The sequence below is a fragment of the Gymnodraco acuticeps genome, unplaced genomic scaffold (assembly GCF_902827175.1).
Source record: "Gymnodraco acuticeps unplaced genomic scaffold, fGymAcu1.1, whole genome shotgun sequence".
In the NCBI taxonomy this organism is placed as follows: Eukaryota; Metazoa; Chordata; class Actinopteri; order Perciformes; family Bathydraconidae; genus Gymnodraco; species Gymnodraco acuticeps.
Window position 1 is genome coordinate 1,296,209 of NW_022992351.1, and position 27,127 is coordinate 1,323,335.

Consider the following 27,127-nt stretch of genomic DNA (forward strand, 5'->3'; position numbering starts at 1 on the left):
TGAAATCACATTTCTCTCTAAATTGACTTTGTATTACAAAGCCTTTCAAGACACAGTTGACTTTTTGTGGCTATAAATTAACTTTCAACTCCTTTTTTTCCGCCCCCAAAGTTGATGACCCGCCGAAGACCTGCAGCCCTAAGCAGTTTGTATGTAAAGACCAGGTGACCTGTATCTCCAAAGGCTGGCGCTGCGATGGGGAGAAAGACTGTCCAGATGGCTCAGACGAATCCCCAGATATCTGTAAGTATTCCTACATGAGAGTACTTCTAAAACTGTCCCTCAGCAGACTTGTGTCCTCAGCTCTCCTGTTCTCTGCTCGACCTTGGTTCAGGGCACTGGGGACTAGTTTTACTGAGCCTTCTTTTCATGAGATAGCCAAATAGCAATTTACCCATTTTAAAACATTTTCATTATCACCAAAATGTTGTTGCCGCACATGAAGTTATATAACATCAAATTCATTACCTCTAAATGGCCTTCAAGAGACAACAGCACAATGTTCAGACAGTTTAATTTGGGCCTGAATAAGAGGGTGGGCTTAGCTGTAGCAGGGACACAGACTCGCAGTGTGTGCTCTGGCTGCTCTGCTGAATTATAGCTCTAATTATGCGGCCGTGTTTAGTCTGAATGTTCATGGATGTGTCTGCTCTTGTCTGGACTCTTATGGGATCTGTGGAGACCCTAAGTGTCCCAGCGACTCACATATGTCATACTCTCCATCCATAAACTCTCCCCGGTAAAAGCCTTCTCTCTGAGTTAATGTAGGCGCTAATGGTGATTTTACTGTCTGCATCTGCCACACCTTGCATCTGTCAGGGTTCTCATAACAGTCTGGCATGCAGAGACAAGCAGCTGACACCCAGCATTAAGGGACTTGTTATTCTGGGTGAAAAAGCAAATACGTATTAACTAGGGCTGTCAGTCGATTAAAATATTTAATCGCATGATTGTCCATAGTTAATCGCGATTAATCGCAAATTAATCGCACATTTTTTATCTGTTCTAAATGTACCTTAGAGGAATATTTTTCAAGTTTTTAATACTCTTATCAACATATGAGTGGACAAATATGCTTTATGCAAATGTTTATTATCATTTGAACAATGACAAATATTCTCATGAATATTAAACACAACAACCTCTGAACATTACAAATATTCGCCTCAATTCAACCTGGAACCTCTCTCATACAATAATACAATACAAATGGTGTGTGTGCGTGTGCGTGTGTGTGTGATGGATCGTTGGAGCTATGTGCAACTCAAGGCATATGCTCGAACGGGAGCTGCCTGGACGCTGCAATCATGTTGCGCACTATCCGTGCTGAGTGTGCTGACTTTTCGTACAATGTCCCACTGTCTGGCTTCCTGCATAAAGTCAAGTGCTCGGCGCAGTTGTGGCGAAATGTCGCTCCTCTGTTTTCATTTAAACAGCTCCTTAGATCCGTTAGCGCAGCTAGCTAGCACCAGATGCTAACAACAACAATGCACGTAAGGTCTCTCTCTTGCTAGCTCGGACCACACATACACACACCCTCCCGGTCCTCCCAATAGCCAGTCGGTGCCTGCCGGTGAGCGTGGAAGTGTGGTCTGCCACAAGCGGGCGACAGGAGCGGGGCTGTCAGCATCAGCTTGTAGATGGTATTTTAAACTCGATGCGCTCTGAAACTACGGGGCGGCCGAGGAAAAAAAATACACATGCGTTAATCGCGTTAAAATAATAGTGGCGTTAATTTTTTTTTGCGTTAACGTGTTATTAACTTGACAGCCCTAGTATTAACACAAAGGATTAGGGATTTATTAAATGGCTATGGGTGGCTTGATCTATCATTTTCTGATTCAGAGCTTCACACAATACAATACAAAGATGAAGCTGAACCGAAAAGTTATCTACCATCTGTCACTTCTATATTGATTTACACAGATAAGAATGTACTGCTAACAACAGCTATCAAATACATTGCTATCAAATGTTTGGGAAATTATTGTAGTGAACAACACGGAACATGATTGTGACCCACATAATTCAATCAAGCAAGCTGTGGCTATTTCATTTCTGCCCTTTCTTCTACTAAGCAATTGAACTGAGTGAATTTCCCATAGTACTTGTGTGATTTAGTGACACAGACAATGATGTGATTCATCTTCTGCATGGAGAGATGGAGAGCGATGTTTCACCAGAACATCAAGATATGTTCTCGTCAATTACCCGCTTCCCATTGGCTCTACCCTGCCTGTCACTTTACCTTTAGCTAAGGCACTATTTATGTGAGTTTCCATAGCAGTCATATTAAATATCTCTTACTGCAATGAATGCACTTTTGTGTTTGCAGTGTAACAAGCACAGTCCAAATGCTCCTCTTACTTTCACAATGATAGCAATCCATACTGTATATTATCCTGTCGTTTATTTGATCCATCCATTAAATGTGAGCCATGTTTGGAAAGGACTGCTGCAGATGAAGCTACAGAGTGAGCCTGCACCGATGGAAATGGGAGAGTTTGGAGGAGTATGTCTCCTTGTTATTTAAAATACTGCTCTGACTCAGAGGAATGCAATAATGTTTGACTTTTTATCCTGTTTTTTCCATTCACGGGTTGAAACAGTTTGCAGATCATTAGTCCAGTTTTTCCAAACGAGGGAGCACCATAAGAGGCAATCGGACTGCCCTCAAATGAGCTGTTATGGAAATGGTAGATATAAGTAAAGGACACATTGGTTCATCCGAGAGGACTGACATCTGGATAAACTGGGGAACTTTTGTGTTGTGTGTATTTTGTATTAAAAGCTGTCTTTTTATCAGACACAGTTTACAAAAGCATTCAAACGTTCTCTTCCAATCAGAAAACCAGAAGATTCCCAGCTCTCTTGACTTTTGTTCCAACATGCCCCCTGACCACAGTCTAGTGTGTGTGTGTGTTAATGTTGATGGGAATAAGAGTGGTGCATGCTACTATAATTACGGCATTATCTCCAGTTCAAGTTAATTACTAACTACAGGTCTTCTTTACAAACAGTACTCTCTGAGATTCCGAAAGGCAACAACATTTTCCTCTTTTTTTTGCGACATCTTTCCATTCTTCCCCTCTTCCTCCTGTGGTAGCTTGGCTGTGCGCCGGTCTTGGTGTGGGATTTTGTTTCCTAAATTGATCACTATGTCATTTAAATAGGGCACTTGTGAAACGGAAAATAGGAATCTCCCTGTATTATTCCACTCATCCTCAAGTGTTGTGATGAATGTAGCTAATTTGGCTGAAGCGCTAGTTTCGTTTCTGGTAAATACCACCTGTTTTATTTTACGATGATCAAGAATTGCCGTCAGGGTGGTGGCTGCTGTAAACGTGTGCCTCTGTCTGGTGTGCATCTTTGATCTTCACCTCTCTGGTACCCATGCTGGAAGAAAGTGCACTCCTCAGTATCGTACTGTCTGGAGGTCTAATTGCCTGTCGTTTCCAAACCATTCATCTGGGCTGTAATTATGTTGAAATGCTAAAGACAGACTTCTGTCACAGTAGTGAGGTTGTAATGTTGCATCACATGAGGCGTTGACATCCAGAGGTTGAGATGGCAGTTGACACCTAGGGTCAATGTTAATATCCTATAGCCTGTTTGTTTATAGAAGGGATACTGAAGCAGAGTCAGGGGAACGTATGTGTATAGATGTACGTTTTTGCAAATGGATCTGCATGACTCGTAAAATGACAGATGGGGTCTGGGCAGGTTGCCAGCTGTTGGGCCGTCAAAGCCTTCAGACCCCCGGTGTGCACCTCCCTCTTATGGCCCCTAGTACACTCTCAGATAGCCATCAGCAGTCTGCCTGTACAGGCCCCTGTCTGCAGGTGTGACCCTGTCATCCTCTCCCAGGGACTGCACTGACTCCCCCTCACTGCAGGGCTTCAATTGGTTTCAGACATTTCACCTCAATTACATACAGGCTTAAGGCTCAGGAAGTGGTTGACACATGCCCTTAAGGCAGGAGTATATGTGTCTCAGCGATGGTGCTCTATGCAGGACTGCTGCTTTTAATGCTTCAATAGGTAGTTGTGGGAGGTTGTAAAACGGTTATCGTTTGTCTAAGATAAAGTAACGAGGTGGGTTGTTCAATATGTCAGTGTATGGCTTTTCCTGCAGATTTTGAGCAGACGGTGTTCAAAAGTCCACACTGATGAGCCATTGTGGATTAGGGTTTCTTGATTGTGCATTCTGTTAGTGTCCCAGTGGGTTTTTACGTTGCACTGATCTCCGAAGCATTTTCTTTTTGGAATCCATAAAAGACACAACTATCAAAAATAAGTTTATTTTTGATGATGCTTTTCTTATTTCCAGCTCTATATTTCTTGGCTTGAGTATGGAGAGTAATGCTTAGGAGGTAATTTAACAACAATACTAGGATAAAGGTTTTTCAAATAGTCCAACTATAATATGAAATTGATTACACCAAATCAGAATAAGGGTATATTGGCATTAAAGTTTGTAAGTTGAACAAACATAGCTTTTTTATTTTCTAACCATTCCAGTGACAGTTTTTGTTATACTAGACTTAAAAGTGCTGTGTCACAACTTTAATTTCATTTCAAAGCTCTGTTGGAGCAGTTGATGTTCAAAACACTGACTCCCTGTCTGTTTCCCAAGTCTGTATGCAATTATGATTCTTGCCTGAACCACATTCATTGTGGTTGAGCCAGCGAATGGGAACAGCTTTTTAAGTAAGCCATAGCATGTAAGCACTTTCTCCATCATGAGAAGTGCTTGCCATGGAGGAATCCCTTTCATCATCAAAAAACCTTGTGCAACAATTGTCTGCGCCTAATTCTCTGTTAGACGTTTTAGCCCCTGACTTAGCACGAACATGTCCGCAGGAAGACTTCCAAGCAGGGGGTGAAATGCATCTCAATCATGGAAATACACTGCCTTTCTTTCACCGCAAAGTGCTTTCCACTTTCATTCAGGGTGAGTAAATGAGCTGCTCAAAGTAGTTAACATTTGCAAATGATAACCCCCCCCTCCCTACTTGATCTGTCAAACTGTCATTTAAGTCCAAGTATTACCCACATGTACCCATGACACATTTATTAGTTTACCTCGTTGATTCTTGAAAGTAATTCTGAGGGGATATTCTTTGGAATGCAGTTTCATAATGAATTTGAGGGACCCTCGGCTCAAGAGGCTGAAAGTATTTAATGTAACAATACCTAAATGTTGTTTCTCAAACACACATGCAATTTCATTTAAATCTTCCAGTAGACATGTGATTTGATTTCATGGACAATTTGCACTAACACACTGGAAACTCTTTCAAAGACTTTGTCTGATGTAATGGCACGATACTGTGGTGAAAGTAGCCCCCCAACACACATCCATACCCTGACCCTTGGCCCACACTGTGGTCCATGCCAGTGGATGCCATGGCCTGGGGCCCGAGCTGGTAGGGAGGTCTGATGGGAAGATTGAGTTATCATCTCAGTGCAGCTGCCTGAGGCACCGTGGGCCACACAACGAGGTTATCTGCCCATCTCTTGCCTCAAAACCCCCTCTGGAATCTCGTCAGCCTGGTCCTTTGTCCGGCCCATCTGACAGTTATGCCTCAGCAGCATCTCCAAGACGACAGGGAACAGCCGGCTGCTGAGGTAGTGGGATGGGATGGAGCAATGGGGAGAAGGGAGGATCCTACAGTAAAAGCTTTTGTTAAGGAGAAAAGATCTGATTAGCTCTCAGGCTAAGGAGGAATATGGAAATGTCTTTTGTTAAGCTTTGATCCATTCGCTGTAGAAACAGACTTAAAAAGTAAATGTGTGGTAGGGAGGGGGTCTTCTAGTAGCTTTTAATCAGTTTTGTAGCTTTTCTTGCAGGGGGCACCATGCAGGGAGAGTCTGTAGCGGCAGTGGTTGACACACTGCTTCCACAGAGGAAGGAGCAAAGCCCTGTAAATCCCTCTGGTCTGTGGCCCTGAGCCTCCTCAGCTTCACGGGCCTATCAGCAGGCAGAGAACACAGGGCTTTCTCACGCCACACAGGCACCACTTCGCTCTCTCTGCTGTCTCCTCCACGCCCCGTGTCTTTCTCTCCCTCATTCTTTCTTTCCTGTGTCCCACTGTCTTCCTCTCTGCCTGTCAAATTAGGCGGGGAAGCTAGACTCAAATCCTCTCTGTTCCCTGTTCCTCATATCTCGTCTCCAGTCTTTCCTCTGGTGTAATTGCCTCACAGCTTTCCACCCTGGTTGCAGATGTTTTTTTGGTTTCCTTTTGCTAGCCGTGTCTTTGTATGTTACTTTAAGGAAATGTTCTGGGGTGCATTTTACACAGTGACAGTTTACTCTTTTGCAACACATTTAACAGGCCTGCTTGACATGTTTTAACAAGCAGCTACACAGATTTATTAGATTTATATTAATGTTTTACTGGATGGATTTGGATTTTCAATCTTACTCCACCCAAGTTTTATCTTTTTATTGTTAAACACCCCTGTAGGCTTAAAAAGGTGTCTGTTAAAACGTTTGTAAAAAACATACGTGTGGATATAGCCAGATCAAATTAGTATCATTTATGGGAAGACATGTTCATATTCAACCTTTAGGACAACGGTAAGATAAGATCATCTTCTATTAGTTCTACAGAGGGGAAATATGCAGAGTTACAGTAGGAAAGGAGATCGTTTTTAAAACAAACAATATCAATAAAAAAACAGAAGAGAATATTAATCAGAATATAATAAGCAGACCGACTGAAGAGTTGAATTATCATCATTGGACATAGTAAATAAGCATGTTTCAGATTCTCTCACTCTGTGCCATACTGTGTGCTTTGGCTGCCTCAGTAGGGTTTGCCATAGCCATGTGCTTATTGTGCATGCTGCTGTTAAGTGTGATTCCAGAGAGGGGAGAGTTAGTCAGTGGGCCGGCCTGCCTGTCACCCTGCACAACATATTCATTCGAGCTGACAGCAGACTTTATGGGAGTCAGTCAGGGGCTGGCATGGACCCCGAAGAGCAGGAAGAAAAGACGGCTTTTATGCTAAGGACAAAAGATCGACAGGGGATCCAAATGTAAGGTCATTGCATAACTACGGGAACTGAGGGATGGGGGATGGTGGGGTCCAGAGGTTGAGGTGTTGGAGGGAAACACACATACGGAGAGACCTTCTTCCATGTCACAACCCCAATGCCCAGCCAGGCAAGATAGTGGAAATCAGAGCTAAAAACAAGGGACGATTCAACTCTGTGGGGGGGGATTATTTGAAGGTGACACGGGAAGTGATGAATTACTTAAATCTACACTCTTCTCAGGGGGAATGTGTAATATTGTCTTTGCACAAAGTCATATTTCACTCTTAAGAGTGCACGCTGCAAAGAGGGTTTCAATAAAGCAGGAATTAAGTTCTGCATTATGACTCATTGTTGATGTTTTAATCATGACGAATCCCAGCGCTCATTGCTTTAATGTGTGTTTCTCATATCAGGCTAAGAAAGTGAGATCACACAGCAGATAAGAGAAAGATTTTAAGAAATAAGATCCCTGAGGACACAGTGATGATATGCTAATATCGCTGTTAGCTGATCACACAGTTTAGTGCGATAATGTAATTATCTTCACTCTGCTGGCGTCTAATGGGTGTGAGGGATGTCATTTCCCCTCCTTTTCTTTTTCTGTTATCCACTGCACTACCAGGGTTCTTCCATTGTTCTCACTTGCAGTGCATTGTCTCTGAGATTGCCAAACTCACTGAAACTTCTCTGCAATTCTAGTGAAGTGGCATGTTAAGTTATTTTGGATATTGCTCTGTATTAATTATACTCATTTGCACCTTTAGCCATTTCTATAGCCTCTGCTAATGATACTTTAGGGCAAATCATGCCTATATTAATAGACATAGCAATCCAGATAGTCTATATCCCTATTCATCTAGTCAATCCTTAGTGCCCAGTGAAATATCCATGTTTTGAAATGATTAGTTTCACATGTATTTACTTGTGGCCTACTGCTTACTGAGAAAATGATTCAGGAAGGTATCTGCAAATATGGCCCTGAACAGATGCAGATGATAATTATGTATAATGTTATCTATGTTTTATAGCACAGAGAGATTAGTTTTATGAAGATTGTATCCGAGCAGTTGTACTGTAGTTTTTAGTTTGAGGTGAGAGTGAGGAGGCACTTTTGACTCAAGGCAAGGCACATGTATGAACAACTTTATCAAGATGAGTACACTATAAAATACATTTCATTTTTAAAATGTTTGTGTTTGAATATAAATAGATCTGTCAGCCTGTTAAAAAATGAAGAACACAAGTCTTTGGTTTTGGCTTTGCAATGACAGGCAACATAAATAAGTGTAGAAATGTTAGTTATAAGGTTTACTTTGCATTTAAGTTCTCCTTTTAAGTGTTACATTTATTTTTTCCAATGTGATCAACATAACAATGCAAAGAAAAGCTGTGCTGGTAAATGCATAACTTGCCACAAAGGAATGTGAATAGAAAGCTGCACCCTCTAATGCAAGTTTAGGGTTAAGATGAAGTTTCTCTGATGAATATAAACACAGTGTGCTGATTTCCCAGACAGGGTATAAATACAAAATGTTTAAAGATCTGAACTTTGTATTAGTTTACTTCCTTACCAAAGCGTATGAAAAAGTTAAACAAAAGAACCACCTGCTGTAGTTCTTATTGTGACAGACAGGGACAAATATTTCATTATATAAACACAATTTATCTTTCCGATCAAAAAAAGGCACTGCAGGCTTGATGAATTGCTTTACACGTTGTTGCTTCACTGACACACTGAATACATATCCAGTTTGACTATGAAAGCTGCCAAAACCTTCATGTGATCACATTGGGAGTAAGATAGACACATAGACAGAAACTAATGAAACATAGGAAAAGCAGAGGAGCATACTTGCACGATGACCAGTGAGGAGAAACGGCTTTAAATTCAGATCGGCCAATGCTGCTTCCTGCGATCAGTGATCTTCCCAAAATATAAACACTCAAATTAGATAGTTGATGACTGTGTCACAAAGATTAGTGAATGCTATGGAGTACTATGTTGTCTGTGTCAATAATAAAAGGACGGAAGAAGTTTGTTCCTGTCAGATTTGTGTAGTAATGCTTGGTTTCCACTGACAACAGATATGAGGAGAGGTTATTGTAATACACTGCCAACAACTTCTCAAAGTGGAGCAGGGAGTACAGGGTTCATCTCCATTGTCCTTCCTGCAAAGTGATTTAATCCTCCATATTGTTCTTTCTATTTAGTTGACTGCTGCTGGACTCTATTCAGCTCCTGCCAAGGTATTACTGTGTTGTGGAACTCAAACAATTCCTTCCGGCTGTTTTGTATCGCTGGCAGTTAAACATATTCTGCTTCTGCCTGGTGAGTGAAAAGGTAGAAGTGTGTGAGATGGAAAGCAGAGTTAATGTTTTGTCAGTGTTTGTTGGCAGCAGTGTGTAAGCACCTGGTTCCTCCTGGTATAGTGTACCACACTGTCAGTTAATTAGTTTGTCTGTCGGTCAGCTCAATCCGTGACACATCATGTTTTGTCAAATATGCTAACATGCATATCGTTGCAAAGACAGACCCGACCCGATCCATGCAATGGGGGGCCGTAAGATGACTTTCTGTCTTTTTATACTCAGAGAAAATGGTTTACATATAACAAATCCTAGGCAGTTGTTCCATTTCCAGTGTGCAGTGAGTTCATTCTGGTTGCTGCAGTTTATGTCGAAAGCCCCGGGTTGGCAGTTTATTGAATGTAAATCAGACTGGCTTAGAGGCTGAGGTTGTAGGGGGGCTGCTAATATACTTGCACCCCCCCAGATGGGAGAGCTCTCTCTCTCCCTCCCTAAGCAAGATGTATTTTAAAGCTAATGCTCTGTTGGAATATGCCACATTCTCCACAGAGGCTGCTGTGGTGGGATCATTATGCTAGCTCTTGTCACTTTAAGATGCTTGTTTTAACTGAGTTACATTTTATGATCTGTGTGGTTACTAATCTTTTGGATGGAGAGAGAGGACTTGGAAGGAATGCTTGTGGTTTCTTCAGGGAATGCCGACATGCATGCAGATGTTCTCCCTCATAAGTCTTTATGCACATCCACACTTTAATACATGTGATTGTATGTCTTGTATGAATATGAGAGATTTATTTTAACTTTCTTTCAAGAGCTTATAACTTCCCATAAGTCATACTGGATATGCATGACACAAAGAACTCACATACTGAATGTCAAGTCAATCATATTTTTGTAACTTACAGTACAACTCCCTCTAGTCTCACTTCAGAACTCATAAAACCCAAATGCACAAGGCAGAAATAAGGGTCCAATGATTTGCATTTTAGCTGCTTAATATTCAGACACAAAAAAAATGAAGTTCACCGCCTTCACAGGAAACGATCTGTAGAGTTCTGCGGGTTGTGTGCGGTTCTGGGAACGGCTGCAGCCAGAGCAGCTAACATGTTTCAGTTGCCTCCTTCAGAATCTGAGTATGTCAGATTCCGCAGAACTCTACAGATCGTTTCCTGTGAAGGCGGTGAACTTCATTTTTTTTCTTCTAGTGTTTTTCTAAAATGGGTCAGCAGATGTTAGAGAGAGAAAGGAAAAGAAGAGGAGGAGGAGGAGGAGGAGGAGGAAGAAGAACAAGAAGAAAGACAGCCAAAACAAACTGTTCGCTCTGCAGTGTGGGTTGAGAGGAGTGATAGAGAGAGGAGTGGGAGAGAATGAAGGAAAGAGACTGTATGTAGATCGGTAAAGAAAACATCTTTGCTTTCTCTGGACCAGAGGAGATCATGTTCTGTACATTGAATATATTGCTGAGTGTTTACTTTTGTAATATGTTCCTTCGGTATCTTCAAAATGATTGCATTTGCACACCATATTTCACTTGTTTGCCATATTGTGCAATATATGTGGGGAGGCGTGTGTTGCAGTGGGTTGTGAGTTGGTATTCGGATCAGGAGGTCACAGGTTCAAACCCCACTGCAGTCAGCATGTCGTTGTGTCCCTGAAGACACTTCACCCCAAATTGCTCCTGTGGGGATTGCCCACAGTATTGAGTATGTAAGTAGCTTTGGATAAAAGCGTCTAACAAGTGACATGTAATGTAATGTAATATATGTGCACAATATATGGAGTAACTGCATGTGCACATGTTACATGCAAATAATATTTGAGCTCGCATGAAGTGAATATCTAATGTGCTAAAAAATAATATCCAACATAACCCCTTATCTGCCTTACCTGCTATGGTTTTATATGTCAGTGTGGATTTAACCAGTACAATGTTGGTCCACCCTGGCAACACTTGATTGACGAGTGAAAATTAAGGTTTAAAGGCTGTAGAGAAGATGTGCTTTTTTTATTCACTCTTCTATGTTGATTGATGATGGTGCCTTTGTCACAACGGGAAATAAATGAATTGAACAATGTGAATGTGAACCGCAAAGGCAGCCAGTTCAAGAACCATTTGGTGATGTCCTCTTCTGTTTGATCCAGGCTGTGTTTTGATGTGTGTCTTATCTCTGTGTATTTATTCTTTTGCACTCAGGTCAAAACAGTTTTTGATCTCAAACAGACTTCCTGATCAAGTTACAGATATAATAATAATAATAATAATAGAATAGATGTTTTCTTCTTTTTCGAATGACTTATATCTTTCCAGGTGGGATGAAATCAAACTAGAGCCACAGCTAGGGATTCAACCTAGCCCATAGCCATAGTCCAAACATATACTCTAATATCAGCATGTGTAGGCTGTTGGTTTATCAAACCAAATACAAACATGTTAAATGCTTGATATTTTTCATTTAAAGGTGGATTTATCCACTTCACGTAAGTCATTTGTTGCATTTTGGTTTTCTATATGTTGCTTTGTACGGCTGTGTATCCTTACATGTTTATCTTTTTTTCTCCAGGCTCTCACAACCGGGTGAGCCAGTGTCCTGTCAATGAACACGGTTGCCTCGACCCAGATGTGTGTATCCATATGAGCAAACTGTGCGATGGAGTCCCTGAGTGCCCTGACGGCTGGGACGAGGGCCCTCACTGTAGAGGTAATTAACACACATGCATACACACTCATCTACTTACTCCCATTTTCTGCAAAACCAACTCGGAAGAGATTGTATGATCTTTGTTATGAGTAAAACATGCTAGCATCTACTTGTCTTCCCATCCAGAACCATAATCTCTGTCCAATCATCTCCTGTATAAGGCCCTTTAATGAGCTGTTCTGCTCTTGCTTCTGCTGCAATCACAATGGAATTTCTCTTTCTGGGGGAAAAAAGTCATTAATTTATCAATCAGCTCAGCTATGAGGATTTTCCCCCAATCCCTGTGGGAATGATGAGCATTCAGCCGGGATGCAGCTGGAGAAGAATCCCATCAAATCCTCTACTATTAATTAGAGTCGATTGAAGAATGTGTGATGGTACATATTGGGTCCATAGTGTCGGTCTTTGTTGCAGCAGACAAAGGAAGAACACCGGCTTCCTACAGAGGATGGCTTCTGTATTCAGTAAGGCAGTCCTTAGATACAGCTGTCTGAAGCTCTGTCTGTTTATAGCTGCAATAACTCATGTTGAGATACATACTTTTATCTTTTACTCTTTGTTGTGCACGCCTGTTCATCTGTCTCTCCATTCTACTTGTTGTAGTAAGAACACACTGAGATATTCACTATCAAAATCCCTTACCTAGAATATGAAATCACTTGTTCAAATATTTACAATCAAATTTCCATGAACCAAAGTCCTAGAAGGGTTGGTTCTTAAACAATGTCTGTAATCTTGGATCACCTTATCTCTTCTGCCAATGTTTTAATGATCAACCCTTCTGTTGTCTATACCAGTGTGGTACATTTGAAGAATTATAAATAGTTTAGGTAAGGTAGGTCTCTTTAAAAAAATGTTTTGTCATTTTTTAAAGTTGTATTTCTCTTATTTCTTGCAATGCTGTATCTCTAGATGGTGTTCTTCCTGTACACAGTTCGGCAATAGAGTTTTTAGATTCAAATATTTAGTGCATTAGTCAGAGGCTTTTATATGTTGCTCTTGGCGAAGAGCAGGATCATTGTTGGGCTGATGAAGTGGACAGTTGTACAGAGTGGGTGAGAGTGTTGGTATCCCACACATTGGTCATCACTGCAAGACAAGCCTTTACACAACACAGTGATGATGTCATCCAATCACAACATGCACTGCCTGTCCCTGAGGACATACGTCCAGCTGTCCTCGGTCGTGAGCTTATAATGCATGCATATACTCACACAAACTCACATTCCTGCAAATACACACCCAAACACACCCATTACCCCACACACAAACACACCAGCAGTGTGTCCAGTACTTTGGGCATAGCTGTTTCTAACCCTCTTTTTGGGGAAAGGGCTGGCCTTTCACAAGCATCCTTGTGTTTGCTTGTACAAACTGCCAGGTTGTGCAAAGTATACCTGGGCGCTGATGTCTGAAAGCATACTTTGTCGCTTGGTGTGTCCAAGTTATTCTGCCAAAGTTGTTGACAGGAGTGGTTAGAAAGGGGAGTGTAGCAATGCTAGGCAGGAATTGTATCATGCTGAAATCCTTTTTCTTAGCATTTTTATTGTGGGAGACAATTGTTCTGATAGATTGGCTTGATTGTGTAAAGCACAGCACTTGATCTGACATTTGATTTGAGTTTTTTGACTCTTTTCCAAAGCCATTTCAACAATCCAGTACATGAATAATATTCATATGCAGTCTTTGAAAATGAAAATGTTTTTGAAGCTTTTTTACTTACCAGTGAGAAACTATGCAATATTATTAGGTAGGTACGCTACTGAGCAGGGTTTAGATATCAGAACATCAGCTGGCCGCAGAATAGCCAGGGTTACTGCACTTACTCTAGCTGAGGGCAGCGTTGGCTACCAGATAAAAAATGTTTCCCTTTTTTGATTGCAAAAGAAAGAGGCATAAAGTCATAGTAAGGGATTGGCTCTTCCTCAGGAGCACCTTAAAGACACATGATGAGCATGTTTTTCTACTTGCTTTAGTGATCCAAACCTAAATCATGCCTTTTAGTCTGCTTGTTTTACTTTTGTTGCCATCCTTTGGTTAAAGCACAAAGTATAGTTTCAGGCCTATACTTAAATGCCTTTTTTTTTTGTTGTTGTATAAAGTCAGTGTAGCCAATTGGCAGTTATCTTGTTTTTCTGTCATATGGGTGAAAGTTGAGTCTTCATTGATCTGTAAGTCTGCATTTGTCCTTTCTGTCATCTTGCGGGTGATGGGGCCTCTGTTGGGGGGGCAAGGCCTTAGACCTGCCTCCCTCAGAAGTGACTGATTGATAGGGAAGAAGAAATGGGGTCATGGCACTTCTCTTGAGGCTTTTTTCCTTTTTCTCGCCATCTCAAATGGCTCCCTGATTATTGTAGTGGCCTGATGCCTTTGTTTATGCATGCAGAGGGCTTTCATTGTCCTTCATGTCCCACTAACTGTGGAAGGAGGACCGGTCATAGGCTACTTAAAGTTGCCTGTATTAAGACCACATTTTTAGTAACCTAAATGAGTTTATTGGCTGCAGTTAGAGTTGTCCCTCGTGACTAGGCCTGTTTTATTGCCAGTCTTTTCCCATCACTGTATTTAGAAACACTATAAAGTGTTGTGAAACTGTCAAATATTTATTTGACTCTAATGGGCTGCAGATTGAAGAAAGCCTGAGTATTAATTTTCTCAGGAAAGTTAAACTGTTGTGTGTTTGGGAATGTTTTGACACATTGTGTACTTTGTGTGTCTGTGTGTGTTTCAGTCTTTGAACTGGGGCTGCATGCTGCCACTGTTTGGGACTACGATAGCCGTTGTTTGCTAATTACACAAGCCACTGCCTTTCTCATGTTTGCAGATGGTTACTTTGCCCTCTTTGACTATGCAGCTCCATGCAACTGCCAGTATATACACTTTCAGGTCCGTCCACACCTGGATATACACATTATTATACATTTTAAGTCTGGTTTTCGTTCTCAAATGTCCTCACTGTTAATACACCACATTTACAACCAATCTCTGTGTGGTGGAATGCCCCAAATAATCACAAAGCACAGAAGTCACAGAATGCAATTGCCTGACTGTGTGTTTAACTTAGCATAGCTTTTTATTTTACTTATTTTATTTGATGTTAGTGAAAGATAAGTTTGTCCACATTCTTCATACTGTTATATGCAGTGCTAGAATGCATATGAATTAAGTAAAAGTTATACATATCCATACAAAATGTACATAAATATGTACAAACTATTTTATTTAAGAAGTAGAAATAATATGTAACCATAGGCTCCTGTCAGCTGCAGGTAGAGGACAGGGGCATGCATGGACTTGTTTCCAGACGGTGAGAGCACAAAGGTAACGGAGGAATGTGCTTGGAATTGCCTCCCTTTAAATGTCACACACTAGAGTAGCCTGTTTATAAAGTGAGTGTTCCCTTGAATTTAAGCTTTCAGTTAAGGCCTCTGGACACAGTAAATAGAGGCTATATATTTTTATTTTACAGTTTGTGGTCCTCAGACCAGTTGATGGATAGACCAGCTGATATTTTAAGGACTTATGTTTATGAAATCATTCAGTCATTAGAGTTTTGTTGTGTAACTACAGCCATGACCCCAACACCACCCAGGCTCTGTCTTAGTCAGACCCTGCGTCAACTTGTTGCACCCTTCCTTGTCAGCTTTCATATATTTCCTCATGGACTGGCTTGGACACCATCCAAAAGCAGTTTTTACTCTTCTTAATATCGACGTTACCTCTCTTTATTTTCTTTCTCTCCTTGTCTGTAATATTGTGTTGCTGTTCACGCTAATCTCCAAACATAGGACCACTAGTTCCAGACATATTTGGTATCATATCATATCAGATGTCCTTTCTTCTCAAACTAAAACTTTCAATTTTCTCATCAGCAAGTTATTGATGTCTGTTTAATTGTGCACACACATGTAAGATGTCTTCTGATTAAACCTGCCTTCCTTCAAGCATCGTTACACTCTCACTGCCTGCTTCCCTTTCAAGAGCTATAGATGAGTGAAATTGAGGGTTTCCATCCATGCAGTAACAGGATCAATGGCTTTGGCCTGCTTGTTTAGGACTGAAGGCATGCAGTGTGTCACTGTGCGATTTGTTGGCTTCCTTCATTAACCCCTGGTCAAACGTCTGACACGCTGCTGTTGCTTGTTTGCTTGGAGCTGAAACTTTCTCATCAGTCTATATCCTTAAGCCCTTTCCTCCTCTGTTTGCCCCGCCTCCCTCTTCTCCCCCCACCCTGTTTCTCTCCATTCTTCTTCTATGTTCTCTTCACATTGTCTGTCCTCCCTTCTCTCCTCTGCTCTTCCTTTTTGTATCACAACTGAAAAGCTCTCAGAATTAGAACAAGTATTTTCTTCCCAGTCTCTGAAAGGAAATTATGAAAAAAAAGGTTTTATAATGACTGGATAACAGTTTAAGATAACTAACACTAATAATTGGTAAATTCTAAGTTGATTAAACTGTATTTATATCACTTGTTATGTAAATGAGAAATACAACTTTTACTAATTATTAATAATGCCTTATTTGGTGAGGTTTGAAGAGTTTATTGTTTGACACATTATAACTTATTGTATATTAAGTACTTAAGTTACTAATTACCAAAACATTTAAAAAAAAAAAAAAACACAAACTCAAATACTATATAAAACAAAAAAATATTTATAAATGCACAAATTAGAAATGATATAATATAAATATTTTATATTCGGTATTTGTTTTAGAAATGGATAGATGTTATGTATTTTAGCCCTCTAGTTGCCTGAAGTCTCTCCAGTGTGAGGCTCAGTGAATGGATTCGATGTGGACCACAGGGTTTGCTGGGGGACTATTCCTTTCAGTGGGGCCACAACAAAAGGGGCATTGTTGCCCAGAGTGCCACAGGCTTTAAATAATAAGGGTCCTTCACTGATGCTATCTTAGCTCTTCACACCTATAATATCACCAGCTACTGTAAGCAATACTGTGCCCATGACCATTAACTGTTTTTTGTTGGTCACCGAGGTCCATTTCTTTGTAACAGTGGAAGCCTCTTTTATTTACAGTTTTGTTGTATTGGTATTTATACTTGGTAAATGATTAAATGGAATTTAATGTTTAATTTAATGTTGTTGTTGTTGTTGTTGTTTCTAAACAGTTTATATAGTATGGGGTGTGTTAGTGTTGGTAGGACCTAGTTATTGACATTTTCATTCTTTGGAGGTTTAAGGCTAATGGAAGCTGTCAGCAGTATGTTTTGTAATATCACACACACACACACACACACACACACACACACACACACACACACACACACACACACACACACACACACACACTTCATTTCCTGCAAAAAGGATGTGTCCTTGAGTTCCCTCTAGGGGCGGGAAAGAAGGGGCCCCTAACGTGTGCACATTCAAATCACCTCGTCTGTCACATGCACAGATGAATACACATGATCCACGTGTGCAACCCCCACTTTCTCTCTTTCTCTTGTGCCTGCACACCAACACACACACACACACACACACACCAACACACACACACCAACACACACAATCCTATCGGATCTCACGGTGGAGATGTGATAGGTTATGACAGTGTGGTTCCGTGAAGATAGCATTGGGATAAAGTTTAGCATTAGAAAGCTGATCTACACACAAACCTGAGACAATTACTGCTGCCTTTAGCCTCCACTGTTGCACATAATGTTTTTGCTCTATAATCTGATATGCTGCCCCCCCCCCCCCCCCCTTTCCATTTTAGCCTCCACACTATTTCTTATTTCTCTGACTTGTTGTTTTTCTCTTTCTCTGCTTCAGAGCGAGCACTAGACTGTGCCTCCAGTGGGTGCCAGTTTCACTGTGCTGTGACTCATGATGGGCCTCTGTGCTACTGTAGCAACGGCTATGAGGTCGCTGCAGATGAAAAGACGTGTAAAGGTGAGTGGGTGATTTGGAAGATGTATTTTAGCCTTGCCAAAGTAAAATTCATGAAAATCATCTGATTATTTTTGACTTTTTTCTTGCTGGCTGCATTCAGAGAAAATAAGAATTGTTGTTTTGTTTTTATCAAACCAAAACCAAGATAAAAGATACAATCATATTCCAGTGTTTGGTATTTCCCTTTGCTTTTGTTAGCTATTTCCTAAAATCTTAAGCACACCCAGTGCAGTGAGTTGTAACAAGTTGTGTAGAGTCTAGTCTCTGTGTATTTAATCCCTGACTGTGTCTACAAATGCATTGTTTTTCTCCTGTAGATTTCAATGAGTGCAATGTGTACGGGACGTGCAGTCAGACGTGCACGAACACTAATGGCTCCTACATCTGCAGCTGTGTCGAGGGCTACCTGGTGCAGCCTGACAACCGCTCCTGCAAAGCCAAAAATGGTGAGAACGCACAAACACAAAATGACAAGATGTATTTATCAACCCTAAAAAATGAGTATATCGGTTTCTCCTGCTGTATCGTCTTTTGGTTTACAAGCTTGTTCACTAAAGAGCTTTATTGAACTTTTATTTATCTTCATCTCCTCTTCCTATCTCTTCCCCCTTATGCCTCCTCTCTCTCATTTTGCCCTCTCTCTCTGTGTCCCCTCCCCAGACCCAGTGGATCGTCTGCCTATGCTGCTGATTGCTAACCTCAATGACATCCGCTGCACTTCTCTGAGTGGATCCACGTCCCGGCTGCCCTCCATTGCCACCAAGCAGACCATGGCTATGGACTTTATCTATGCCGAGGAGACCGTGTGCTGGATAGACGTCGGTGACACCCCTGCTGCCACCCAGCTGAAGTGTGCCAGCATCCCTGACCTCAAGAGTGTCATCAACATCCGCACCATCAACATTTCCCTCAGCCTGCATCGTGAGTCGTAGTTTCATTGACAAAAATGACTTTGATTGTAACAGAAATCTTTTGTTTCTAGACATTTTATTTTCTGCTGACAGAGAAAACATTTTTGTCAGGTTCTTTGAGGGCCATGAGTGTTTAGCTGTAGACTGCCAGCGAAAGAGAAACAAGCATACGAGCACTCAAGCAATGCTGAGGTAATCAGTTCGAGTTGTCAGCTCGCTCCATGTGAAAATGCTGTTCTTTGCTTCAGGAATCAAATGGTCAACTTTGCATCTGCTAGCTCAGACAAATGTAAGACGTGAAGCAATAAAGCCTCATCTCCGAAAGCTGCTCAGACCAGCATAAAAGTGCCAAATAGAAAACGCTGAGTCCAGCTTTATTTTTTAAAAGGTTTGTCTTTGAAGAACAGGGGCTTCCTGACACACTACTAAATCATCCCGTAGAGGCAGTAAATGTGTGTGTAGTTTACTTACAGTGATATGATTCATTTATGGCTGGCAGCATGCCTTCAGGCATTCATTTGCACATTTCTTGACAGACAAACTGTTACCTACTGTGTAGCCTGATTTATGTACCAACTGTGCATTGCTATTCATAAGCTTGGAAATGTATTTTTTACAGTATCTTGTTTAATGCATTTGAAAGTAATCGGTTGTAGCCAACTCTGGCTCTGATTTTGATATGACATTTGGCGCTAGGTTCTCCTCTCTGGCTTCATAAGCCCTCCCAAATACTTTACATTTGTTCTGAAGGGTGTTGTAGGAGGACAGCGCATGATTGTATGTAGAAGGATATAGGAGTTTTATAAACCACAACAGATACAAATTGACAGTGAAATGTCTTGCCTGTGAAGGCAACGTCCTGACTCGGGCTTTCACACAGACACAGAATAACATGCAGAGTATGAGCGCACTGCCCTCTGAGAGACTTGTTCATATAATGCTGACATGATTTATCACTGATTACAAGCCTGACAGGATTTGTTTTTATGCGCCTGGCTGACAGAGCCATTACTCCCTAAGAATGGGAGCAGAAATGTAGACAAAACATAAACGCGAGGGTGTGAGTATGTGCGTGTGGGAAGCGTTCCCTTGAGAACTAGCCCGAGGCATGAAACGGCAGACATGAAGAAAACTAGTGGAGATAGACGGTTGTGTAGACCCTGAAAACCTGTGACGTGATTTCTTGGCTTATCCTCCTGGGACCCAGCCCATTGAAAATGTCCACTGTAGTGGACATTTTGTTAACATGCATCTCCTTTTACTCTTTTGAGCTACTCTATCAATCTCTGATGTACTGTACAGAGGACATCCTGGTCTTTTCAGTGATATGTCATTGGTTAAAATTGCATGCTGGGAGGTTCCTCTTTCTTTTCATCCAAAATGGCGGGCATACCAAAATCAAAATGTTATAGAAGCAGGAGAAGTCAAATATTGTTAAATAATTGTAATTTTTACCATGAAAATCATATATGTTCTTGTTTATTAACATGTGAGGAACTATATAATTAGTTCTGAAAGCAATTAAATAATTCAAGTTTTGAAATAACAGCTCTTTCATAAATGTCCATTCTAGTGGACGTCAGGACCATCTTCATGGACTTAATGACTCAATATTGTTGCAGGAGACGGAACTGAAGCAGACATTTTCTGTACCAGATAGTTAAGGCAGATTCAGATTTGGAGCTCTCAGATGATGAGAGAGATGAGGATGAGTCTTTGAAGATCTGGAAAGATTCACCAAAAACCAAACTAGTTTTTTAGTGACAGCAATGTTCAGATCAATTCCTTATTTATGTTTTGAATAATGGTGAATGTATTCTTGTATTAATAGCCATAATACGTTACATAGTCTATCTGTTAATTTTGGCTGTCTTTTCAAACTAAAATGGTCCTGATGTCCTCTACAGTGGACATACTGTAACATTTATAAATTAAATTGAAAAATACTAAATTGCAAGATGTTTTTTTAACCCTAACTAGGTAGGAAATAAAGAAGATTGGAAAACATTTCCTCGGTTCCCAGATATGCACGTTAAATGACGCTTGTGCAACTGCTGTCTCTGCTGACAACCGGGCAGATCCCAGGCTCAGTGAACCCCAGCATTTTCCAGTTGATTCAATGCACTCTCATTTGTTACCCATATCCCACCTTACCCTCATTGTGTTGGCTTGCCAGTGTGGCTTCCAAATCCACCGCTCTGTTAAGTGGTCTGAGAGGTAAATGGGGGCGAGGGGTGGAACTGTAGAGTGGACCCTGAGAGAAAGATTGACACAAGGGAGACAAGGCAATGATAAAATGAGAGGGGGGGGGGGGGGGGGGTGAAAGAAGGTAGTGATTTTCTGTACCTTGGAGGTGTGTGTGTGTATGCAAGTGGTCATGCAGATGGTATTTACATTCCTCTGTTGGGTTATGTCAGCCTGAACAACCCCTACATTCCTCGGGCCGTCTCATGTCCTGTCCAGTCAGGTCACTTTAACACGCTCATAGCTGAGGCTCAGACGTACACACTGACCCATATTCCTTTGACTCACAAACCCATAACTTAGTGACATATTCACTTTTATGATTTGTGACTTTTTACTCATTCCTTTGCAATGCCACTGTACACATACTGTATATATCCATGTGCTGTCTCACTACTGTACACTTTAGATAATGAGATGGTTGCATTGTGCCCTTGTTTTTCCAACGTCAACCTGTAAATGAGAGGCAGCATCTAAAATTAAACTTTAATAGGCAGTTGCTTATACATTTAAGTTGTATCTTATCAAATGTTTGTATTAGAAAGTGCAGTTTGGAAAACAATTGGGTAATTGATTTCCTAATCAATCTAGGATATGGCTAGCCTAGTGAGCTGTGTCGGGCGTATTGACTTTCCAACGGCTCTTTGCTTTGCTTTGGTGTACAGTTAGGGTTTTCTGGAAAGGGTTTCTGCCCGGAAATTGTTTAGTGTTGGTAAGCCACCAAGATCTTGTTGCATCTTGTCTTGTGTCTAAGAACAATAAACACTCTCATTAAATGACGGTGCTTTCCTGTATGACATGGCACCGTTCACATTTTTTCCTGGAAATTAGTTTTGTTTCATAAAAATCTATTGAGATGTTATTTGATGAATTTAGAAAAGGTGTACCGCCACTATGAAACACTGGGAAAACCCTGTCTGCAGTCAATCAGGGAGCAAACAGACAAGAGGCTCTCTTTGTATTTTGGCTGACTCATCATTTGAAAGTTGCATCAGTCTGGCCTTTCCACCGTGATAAAGAGCAAACAAAAACCTCTGTTATTTGGTCTGGGTCAAAAGGCAATATACTGCTTTTACTGTATGATTTCCATTGTGGTCATTCGCTTTAAAATGCTGCAGGTCTTGAACAACCCATTTGCCATGTTTTTATTGAGCATTAGCTTGCTCTTTCAAAACATTTCTGATTTCATAAATGGGGCCAGCGTGGGCTCTTTGTCTGCCCTATTTGGTGTTTTATAACGAGTGGGGCTCAGGTGCTCTCCTAGGGCAAACCTAGGGATTGGCCTTAGATGGATATGGATGAAGGCAAGTGGGGGTTCACACAAACAGGCTGATTTATAGCTTCTGGGAGCAGGGAAGATAAGTAGACGAGGGTTCCAGATGTGTGAGTCTCTGACTGGGAAGATAAAAGGAGTGCAGAGCCTACTCATCCCACCCTTTTCACCCTCAGAGCGGAACTCCTCAGCAGGGACCAACCCCCCCGTGTCCCACTGCCCATCGTTCATACCTCCTTCTTCCTAGCCTTTGTTCTTCAGGGTTTTTTCCAGAATAAATCAGTGAACAGAAATGTCTATATATTAGTCAAGATCTGATTATTAATGTATAGTTTATTGGGAAAAATCCTCCAAGGCATTCGGTCTTATCAGAATCAGAGTTTACTGTATTTTATTTGTACTAAATACTAATGTGTTAGACTTCAATGTACTACATTATCCAAATAGAGCAGGATTTTCTGACCTAGAGGACATGTGTTTAACCCATTATTTCTTATCAATAGTTTTTAGTCATGGGTGGAATTATGTCACATTAGCCCTGGCCATCCGGTCTTCCTTTCCAGCCAATAACCTCTCTTTTCCACTTGCAGCAGATGGGGATTTGCCAATGGCATAACTGTTAGGAATTATAGCTTCTTAAATGGAGTTCATATGTCAGATCCTTATGGAAAATCATAATGGCTTCACTCTGAAACTCTGCTTATGAGAGGTCAAAGAGGGTTTTTTTGCACAGATTAATAGGATACTCTTGGCACGGGGAGGATTATGAAAGCAGCATGATGAAGATTATTTTTCTGCTTTGCGCTAAAATGTAAATAAAGGAATACGCGCACTGACATGCAAACAGAGGAAATAACATTCATGTACACATTTTAAGATGCTATTCCCGAGTCTAAGTGCTGCTGGGTGACTAGGTTGAAGAACTCAAAGGCTGTGGCCCTGTATTTAAATACCTATGCTATTTTGGCAGAAAGCATGTTTGTTGTTGCCAGTAAGACCCCCTCAGTTTGTGAAACGTTTTCTCAGAGTAGTGTGAGCTGTTAGGTGTTAAGGGCAGGAAGCGAAATGGGGTTGTGAAGGCAGGGTGGTTGGATGAGGAGAAAGGGGTGGGTTCATTCAGTTTCCCAGCAAACGTACCACTTTCCAGAATCTGAGTAAGTGAGCATGTCAACAGACTGGCTGGCTCTGGATAAGGGGGTCTACTAGATTTAGGCTGTTGCACAACGCAATAGAAACTGTGTTGCATAACTGGCTCCTCTACTCTGTATATGAATCGAATCAATGCTTTGTGCAGACAGGCTTCCAGCTGGATTTCTTTAAAGGAGTGTGGTTTCAGACCTGATACCAAAGGGAGTATCACTATCCCTCTCAACTCCATGACAAACTTCCCCCCATTGTCAGAATCGTGGTTCTGTTGTTTATGAAACATCTTGGACTGGTTTTAACTCCCTCCCTCTGTTCCTTTGACTATGAGTTTTTAATTGCCCCGTGCATTTACAGTTATCTCCCTTTTTTTAAACGTTAGATATCCAAGTCCTTTGCCAACTGTCAATATATTATGTCCCGCCTCGAGGCACACCGTTAAATGTTCTTATACAGATTTATTTCGCTATGATTATCTTTCTGTCGAACAGTGCCTCAACCCCATCCTTCATGGTTTCCCATTTTATCCTCACTGTTTATATTCTAGCACCAGGCATACTGTAAGTCCCATGTGAGGAAAGTCTTTTGAAGCTCTGTGTATGTTTGGTAGGTGGGGTGGGGGATTTTACATTAGGCCCAGATGTGTTTGCTCTTTTGTGAAGCTTGCTTTGGCTCTGTCTTTAAGCAGCATGGTTGTCATTGTTGGGGAGGCTCCAGCGCAGATGTTTTCTTTATGAATGGTCACAGCCCTAGGACGATTTGACTGAGGCTCCCTGTCAATGGTGTTAGAACTCAATCATGTACCCCAACATCAAAGTTGTTGCTTGGATTACCTGGAGAGACACGTGTGGTCACTTTGATACGTTATGTGTGAGTAGCGAGCCTGTGTGATGTGTATGTGTGTATACAGTGTTCTGCTTTGAAAGGAAGTGTGGTGGCAGCTGTTAAAACACAAGGCTGGACGTATCTTCTTAGCAGGGTCTCCCTGTGGTTGGGGATTTCTGTACCCAGTCTCCTACAGGACAGAGGTTCTCAGAGAGGGAGAAATATTTCCAATGTTAACTTAACACTTCAATCCTCCCAATGCTGGGGGTATGTCTGAAATAAGTCCCCATCAGCACATCTTCCTCTTTCAAAGTTGCCTTAGTAAGCAGTGGGGCAACAAAATGTCAAGTTCCTTTTTCACAAATGTTGCAATAGTATTTTTTGGGCACTTTGACCTATCTTCAAGTTGATCGGTAGCATTTCATAGCTCCATGTGTCATGTTTCTGTGCTGCCATGGCAAAATCTCTTCTTTTTTTTTTTTTGGTTTTTGTTATTACATTTCCTTCCTAACAAAAGTATGTTTATCCCTCCAGTAATTTTGAGAGACATTTGTATTTATTAGTTGATTTGAATGTATTGACTTCATTATTCAAAAAACAAATACAAGACTGCATTGCACTCACAAACAATGAAGCCCAAAGGCTTATTTCCATTGTGGTTCTCATTTATGCTATTCATACTTTGCCTAGTCACTTTTTGTTGTTTGGTTTTCCATTTATGGTCACACACATATGCTTATTGTAATTGTACTTGTTTTAACATATATGCACAGAGAAAAGTGTCATGTATTTTGCGTCATGTGATCGGCTCTCCCGATCAGCCTTTATAGAGAGCATCGATCGATCGGCAGAGAGTGAATATCGGCCGATATCGATCGGAGCATCCCTAGTAGGCACACTACTGCTACTACTGCTACTACTACTAACTACTAACTACTACTACTAAAACGACTACCATGTAAGTCTTAAGTATTTACAATAAGTGAGCCATGCATACACTACCTAAGAATTTCACAATACAGTATGTTCTTAAATTAATCAAAAATTCTTCAAGAGAATCTCTCCTCTTACAGCAGTTATTTGTCATTTCTCAAATCCACTGAAAGGAGTTCAGCTTCGAAAAGTGCAGGCCTTCTCCTCTCACTCTTTATCAGTCACTTGAGTTTTTCTTTACCTCCCCCCTGCCCTGCTTGCCTTAATCAAAGACAAGTGGAGTGCTGGCAATGGACAGCCTGTTGGACCCGGCAGTACATGAAGATGATGGCTCTTATTAGTTCAGCGCTGTTATTTTGTTTTTCAAGAGTATGGGCACTCTTGAGGAGAGGGTCATGGCATCATGAAGTGAGGGGTTTTGAAATGAGGCTGGATTATGACCAAGAGTTACGACTATACTCCAAGACTCTCTGTTTTTTCTTTTTAAATTCTTCTGTCCTGTACTCAACCTTCTCTCCTCTGCATCCCTCAGATGTGGAGAAGATGGCTATCGATTGGCTGACCGGAAACTTCTACTTTGTGGATGACGTGGACGACCGGGTGTTTGTCTGCAACAAGAACGGCCAGACATGTGTGACCCTGCTGGACCAAGAGCTGTACAACCCTAAAGGCATCGCCTTGGACCCGGCAATGGGGTCTGTACTTCCCTCAGCTCTTCTTGACCTAAGAAAGTACCCTCAGTACGGTTTTAGCATCATTTGAGAGGAAAATGCTGTCCTATGTTCAGACGACATGCTGACCAAGCAGTCGGTGGAAAATCAAAGCACTTACTCCAGATGGAAACTAAGACGGATACTTGTGCGCCACACACACTTCCATGTTTGCTGTTTCAGGTTCCTGATACCGACAAGTTGCAGAATGTAGTTCCCTTTTCTTAAGTATCACTTCTTTGTTTCAATTCTTCTGGAAATCATTTTGAATCCATTTCACTGACTCATACAGCCATCTCCGTTGTGGTCATTGGTGTTGTGCCAAGACAAAATGATATATGAAGTCAAATAGCAGTCATCCAATTGCTTAAAGTGGCTATATAAACGTTTAAAACCTTCCATAAATTAACCTTATCCAGAACTTAAGGGAGAAAGCAAGAAATAAATTCATATATATGATATTATAAGTCATTCCCAGTGGAGCCCAGAGTAATCTCAGTTCAAAGCTCCTCTACCAACAGTGCAGGGTGTCATTATTTTATAGCCAATAAACTGTGCAATCAACATTCACTTCATAGTGATGAGCTACATCAATATTGCTACTTTAAGTCGGTTCCTTCTCTCACTAGTAAAAAATACATTTTCTGTCAATTGACCATTAATGAACTGCCTCTTCCTTTTCGCTCCTCTTCTTCTGCTACAGCAAAGTGTTCTTCACAGACTACGGGTCTACGCCCAGGGTGGAGCGCTGTGACATGGATGGCCAGAACCGCACAAAGCTGGTGGACACCAAGATCGTCTTCCCTCATGGCATCACACTGGACCTGGTCAACCGGTTGGTGTACTGGGCTGATGCCTACCTGGACTACATCGAAGTGGTCGATTACGAGGGAAAGAACCGACACACCATCATCCAGGGCCTGCTGGTGAGGTTTAAAGGATGTTTGGATGGGTTTCAACTCATTTAAATACCAAGTACATCCAAACATACACAGAGATGCAGCCAAGGATATAGACTTCTGATTGTTCAGCCCTCTTTTAAAGGTTAAACCAAACGGCAATAGCCTGACGTCTTAACTAACTTCAGATTTTCCTTCGTTAACACAAAACATCTGTTTTCCGAA

The 27,127-nt window shown here is 41.3% G+C and overlaps 1 protein-coding gene across 1 annotated transcript in view; it reads left to right on the forward strand.

Moving 5' to 3' along the window:
* lrp1ab (low density lipoprotein receptor-related protein 1Ab) overlaps positions 1-27,127 on the forward strand; it is an 85,571-nt gene that overhangs the window by 10,443 nt on the left and 48,001 nt on the right. The window contains 7 exon segments of the mRNA XM_034209128.1: positions 112-243; positions 11,912-12,049; positions 17,845-17,964; positions 18,282-18,410; positions 18,625-18,885; positions 25,826-25,988; positions 26,707-26,929. Coding sequence (XP_034065019.1) covers positions 112-243; positions 11,912-12,049; positions 17,845-17,964; positions 18,282-18,410; positions 18,625-18,885; positions 25,826-25,988; positions 26,707-26,929 — 1,166 coding nt within the window.